This window comes from Boleophthalmus pectinirostris, unplaced genomic scaffold (genome assembly GCF_026225935.1).
Source record: "Boleophthalmus pectinirostris isolate CB_2022bp ecotype Guang Dong unplaced genomic scaffold, ASM2622593v1 HiC_scaffold_13, whole genome shotgun sequence".
NCBI lineage: Eukaryota > Metazoa > Chordata > Actinopteri > Gobiiformes > Gobiidae > Boleophthalmus > Boleophthalmus pectinirostris.
Window position 1 is genome coordinate 21,656,738 of NW_026571036.1, and position 6,000 is coordinate 21,662,737.

General features: G+C 39.4%; 1 protein-coding gene across 1 annotated transcript in view; it reads right to left on the reverse strand.

The window, feature by feature from the left end:
- Nucleotides 1-2,734, reverse strand: part of kcnk3a (potassium channel, subfamily K, member 3a) — a 37,022-nt gene extending 34,288 nt beyond the window's left edge. Inside the window, exon 1 of the mRNA XM_020924227.1 lies at nucleotides 2,452-2,734. Coding sequence (XP_020779886.1) covers nucleotides 2,452-2,734 — 283 coding nt within the window. The remainder of the gene's footprint in view (nucleotides 1-2,451) is intronic.
- Between the last annotated feature and the right edge of the window lie 3,266 nt (nucleotides 2,735-6,000).

The following is a 6,000-nucleotide window of genomic DNA, read 5'->3' on the forward strand; positions in this document are numbered from 1 at the left end:
TGAGAAGAACTGAGTCTGTATATGCAGGGTTTGTGTTCAAAATGTGTGAATGAGACAAAACTCCAGGTATGTTTTTGATTTTTGATGAGGAAACAGCACTATAACATAGATCAGATCAGAAATAGTGTAATATGAGCTCTTTAACTACTTTGGTTATCAAAATACAAGAGGTTAATAGTTGACGAGTAAAAATTACTCCAGTGAATCATGGCCTTGTCCTTGTAGTGTTACCTTCCTAGTTTGTTCATGTCCAGGAGCATGGATACAGTGCGCTGGGTGTTGCTTTAGGGCCAGTGGAACAGGGGAGCTCTGGTGTAGTCATTAAAATTTAAAACACGCCAGTCAGGGTTTGAATCCTCCCAGGCTCACAGTTACAGTGCAGGCTTCAGTTAGTTTGTTAGCTCAACCCAGATCTGATAGAGTTACAGCAACAGGTCAGCACTGTCCAACGTCAAGGGCATACAATACAGGATCCATTTGTTTTGGCGACAGAATGAAGATACGTTATGGACTACGTTCATGCCACATTCCATACAACTCCAACTCAAGCTTATGTAATAGATAACCCTATGTCATGTCAATCACGATTCCACTTTGCACTGTTTCTCGTTAAGACGTCTTGTATGTAGCAGAGACATATTTGTATTACCATGTTTCTATATTTTATTTGTACTTACGCTATACATTTATATAATTATGGCTTATTTGACACCATTCACCATTTGTATGTTTGCTCTTTGTTATTGTATTTATTCTGATGTGTGAGCTCCTGTGTCCAAATATTTTCCCTTGTGGATCAATTAAGTTTGTTATAGTATCTGGTATTTAGTAATGAATCAAACCATCACATAGATCAAGACTGTTTGTAGAGGTCTAAACAACAGGATGTGATAATTGCAACAGTTTTGTTTCTCTTGTGATATATTATAGTTCTGTTGTAAACGATAGTCATTGAAAAGGACTTATTCAAAACAGAGTATGCAACACAGGCATTATCGTGTACTATAGCTTGAAAACAACTATCAGTAACTGGAAATTAGAAACAGTTGCAAAAAAGTGAAGGTAACTGATGTAAAAAATATTGAGAGTATGCTATATATAGTATATGTATTTAAAGTAGTCGACAGAAAGACAGAATGCACACATCATATGGATTCCTTCATATTCCTGTAGTGGCGACATATTGCCACAGGGAGAGAGGAGACTGCAGCTGAGAAGATAAATCTTTGCAGAAAAAAAGATGAGTGATCGTGGACTAAGGCAAGGAAATGTCTCACAGCCAAGTCTCTAATGATGATGTGAAGACAATTGTATTTCATTCGTGACTTGAAGCTAATGGCAAAACTACACCATCGGAACATATTGTTAACTAATATATTCAACTGTAATGTGAAAGGTTTAAAAGGTGCACTATGTAAGTTTTTGGTGTCAGCTGACTGCTTGTCTCCATGGAGATGTTGTTACTTTGCCTGGATTGTTCCACAGTACGGCATTAAACTGACCTATCTTGCATTTATTCAATTACTTACAGACTTTTCTATTTTGCAAAGTAATAACATCACCATGGAGACAAACAAGTGGACCTCCCCCAACAAAAAAGTTACATATGGCACCTTTAAACGATGTCCAAGAACAATGAGCAAGAGCAGTGTATTTAAAGTAGCCAAACGACAATTTTATTATACATTCTGGACAGTTATGGTTTTGTATGTTAATATCTTTTGTATGTTTTTGAAGGTTAATTAATTTTATTATGATGAATGTTTTACTTTTACTTACTGATCTCCAGTGCACAAACACAGATTGGTACCTGTCCTCCTGTATTGACCCAGTAGCCCCTGCGTCTGCCGTAACAATGTTGAACTTATGTAAGCTCATTTCATTAGATTCATCTCCTTTATGACACTTTATGATCAGACTAAGAGCGCAGGGGCCACAGCGAGGCGACCGCTTTATGGTCCCAGGGCCGTAAACAGCAGCTGCAACTGACACCTGTTGGACACAACTGACTTACTGTGCAATACAACAGTGCACTCATAAGTGGGACGCTTTCCATGTTTCACACTATAGGAGAGATCTATTATTCATACCAATGTACTTAATAATATATTAATAGTAATGAAAAAGGTTAGCTTGGATACTGTTAAAAGTACATTAATTAGTCTAATTTCGCAGAAGACTAGACAGTAAAGTGATTCACTAAGAAGAAAGCAACTGTCCTTAACGTTATTAGGGGTATTAATTAGTCTACTGCAAAAACAAAACCAAAAAAAAAGTAATTTGTGTAGTTTCTTTGTTTAACATTTTGGAGAAACGGCTCAAAATGAGAATAAATTCTTCAGTTTTTTGTTTCTGTGAATTTTAACATGTTATTTCTGCAGAATAACTCAAATTTTGGAGCGGGATAACTTTGGAGTGTGCATACATGCGTTAATTCCTGTGCGTTCTTACCTATGGTGGTTATGACGGTGATGGCGAAATAAAAGGAGCCCGCGAACTTCCACTGGACCCCGCCTTTGTGCGGTTTGAGCTGCAGCACCACTTTCTCCAGTTCCTCAAAGTCTTTCATGGATAAGTTAAAAGAGCTCAGCAGTTCCAGCTTTTTCAAATCCAACTCTTTCCTCTGGCTCGTCTCCTTTTGGGACTCCAGCGCGTCGAAGATCGCAGCGCCCACGATCAGGTAGGTGAAGGTGCACACGATCAGGGCGAGGGTGCGCACGTTTTGCCGCTTCATGGCGCCGGCCGCAGAGCTCGTGTCCCGGGGCAGTGAAGTCTGGAGGCCGGGGAGCTCGGCTCGGTCATGGTGGGGGCAGCGCCACTCTCTGACGCTGCGCGCGGACGGAGCGGAGGTTTAAGCCGCGGAGCTGTTCATTCAGCACCAGCCCGCCCTCCTGTCCGCGAGCCCGCCCCACGCACACGAAGACCCTCCCGCCCTCTGCTCCAGCCAACTGTTTTCCACCAACGGGACTCACTGAATGATGGCGTGAGAACCTCTTCATCTGCGATTCTGTTCAATCAATTTAATGCGATCTTGTTAGACTAAAACAAACTTGAATGAACCAGAATTTAGATTAGGGACACGGTAGCATACACACTGCAAAATAGGAACAAACAACAACAACAACAGCACCAACAACAACAAAAATGGCAATACAATTCAAATGCAACATAATTAAACTTGCATTGCGTAACTTTTCGGTGGACGGTCCCTCACATTCTTTTCTCTGTGGAGATGTTATTCCTTTGTCTGCAATGTTTCACAGTATGATATTAAACCTTTCTGTCTTCACGGAGACCAAACCAGACTGAGTTACAGGTCACATCTGTGGAGAGGCGACCCCGCTCACAGTCAGAATGCCTTTTTTTCCAGGTATTTTTGAGCTATAAAAGTACCTGTAACTGAGTAAATGTTAAATCGAGCTGTTTAATGTCATACTTTGGAACATTTAGGCAGAGCAGTGACACATTGAGCCAAAAAGTTACATAGTGCACCTTTAAATAAGCAAAAAACAAAACAAAACAAACAACAAATATACAGTTTTGTACTTGATCAATAGGATAAAAAGTAAATCTAAAATGTATTACTTTATATACAAGAAGTGGTTGGGTAGGAGAGCTGTTGACGCACAGGTCAGCTTGAAATAAGATTCAAGTTCAAAGAGTTACTGAATTTCCCAGACCTTAAATCCACATCCTGGCATTTTTCAGGGCCAGCCTAAACTGCTTCAATGTATTTTCAGAAATAAATATTGTTTATAATGCCACACATGCAATGCAAACATCTCAATGAACACTGAACAGTAACTTCTCCCCAGAGCCCAGTTCTTCAGACTCACTACATTATCTTGATTATGTGGCACTTACACACACTTAGGATAAAAGCAGTCTAAACAAGTCGCCCAGATGTTGGAGAAGATCCAGATGTTGTTTTTGCTTCAAGACTAACTCCCTGTAACTTTCATTCCCAGAGGAGCAGTTCAAGTCAAGCCTACGTCACAAAACACCAGTGAGATGTTTGTACTCTCTTCTAATAGTTTCCAAGTAAGATGAATTAGATAATTGACGTAACATTATGAGGTGTCCTGTATAAGTGGATATTTAGTTTGAAAACAAAGTGCACTGTGCGAAATTGTCCAAACAAATGACAGAAAGCACTGACTCGCAAGAACTAAGTGAGTCAGAGTTTAGAGACAGTGATGGGAATAATACTTTGAAAGTGCAGTTATTTACAGAATACTGAAGAACACCCAAATTAAAATGAATTTTGTAATGTATTCCATTACATAGTCCAGTCAGAGTATTCTGAAAACTTAGAAACTATTACACCGAACTGCAGTATACTATAGAGTAAAATACATAACACATAATTACAGAGTGTTTTATTTTTGTTGCACTGTTTGTTATGCATTAATTTATGTCTAATTAGAGATGAAAAGTTAAGCATGCCTCACCACAAGAGTTTTCTGTTTTGCTTGACAATAATGTGCAGTCCAAAGCCAAAATTACATAATGAAGTACTGCCATGTATTGCCTTTAATTTAGGAAAGTAACTGTACTATGAATTAGCCTGATTCATCAGCCAGTTTCACTTCATGGAAACCGTCTGACCTCACAGCTAGGATTTGTTTGCTCAATTGAAGGCAGGTACTTTTTTTATTTAACCAATCGCTGCTATTTGGTCATGACGTATGTAATGCGCCACAACGCTCGGTGATGTCCAAGTAATTGCCGGCACAACAGCAAACAAAGCAGAGAGTGAACATGTCTATCAGCGATCACTGTTGTTTCTGCAAGATGAACTTGTGAATTAAAGGTGCAACAAAAAATGCAAAGTGTGTATTTGACAAAGGAAGTCCAAAGCAGGATGGCATATACAGTCTGCTCTCGCAACTTCAGTTGGTTCAGCTCTTCACTGATTGGCCAGTGTGCAATCTACAACTTCCGGGTTTCTTGCAAACCATGTAGTGTATTTTGATTCCTGTCCTAATCACTGGAGAGAAATGAAATTGAGTGGAGGCACTAGGTGTTGCCAGCCTGGTTAACTATAAATACCACCAAGTGAAAAAGTAACTGTACCAGAATACAATTAGTCAAAAATACTATTCACAATATGTATTTTTTGTTACATGTATTCAGTTACTTCCCAACACTATTTAGGTATTAGATGATACTGGTACCTTCTTATTACTATGAAGATGTTACTGCTTTGTCTAGAATGTTCTACAGTAGAGCATTAAGCTAATTATAGGTCAGATCTGTGGAGAAAGCAGAGAGGTGATCCCGCTCACAGTAAGAAAGCAAGAAAGTAAGAAAGTTTTTCAGGGTAATTTTGAGCAGCAAATACACACATAATGAAATAAATGACTGATTAATGCCATATTGGGGAACATTGCAGGCAAAGAAACAATATGTCCATGGACCAGCTGCAACAAGAATGTGTAAGTTACATCTACTAATATAATCTTTAAGGTGAGTTTTTTGGGGGCATTTTTGAGCAGCAATACACACAGTAATGAAGTAAATGCCAGATAAATGCCGCACTGCAGAAAACTTACACAGAGCACTTTTATGTTTTATCCACACACAGTCTTTTTTGTGCCGTTGTTTGGTCCAAGTGCCTGTTTTGTCGTGGTCAGATTTGTCATCACAGTTCACTCTAATTTCCATTTTCACATGTGTCCTTTAGTGCGGGGTGACAGAGTTTGACATCTGCCCACCTCATTACAGACCCATTGATCCAGGACTGGTCTTAAGTCCTGCTCCAAAAATACCATGTGCTGTGGGACCATGTCAGACCAGTGGAGCGTGACCAGCTCCATAATCCAGCTCTGCTTCATCAATACAATCAATGGGTCCACGCGCTCTGTTCAAGCAAAGCAGGTTAAATGTGCCTTTTTCCACGCAATCATTCAAACAGCACTAAAAACAACTCTGTTTATAAATGTGCGATCAATAGTTCAATATTTCTCTAATAGAACCATAATTTTTTAGACCCACAAA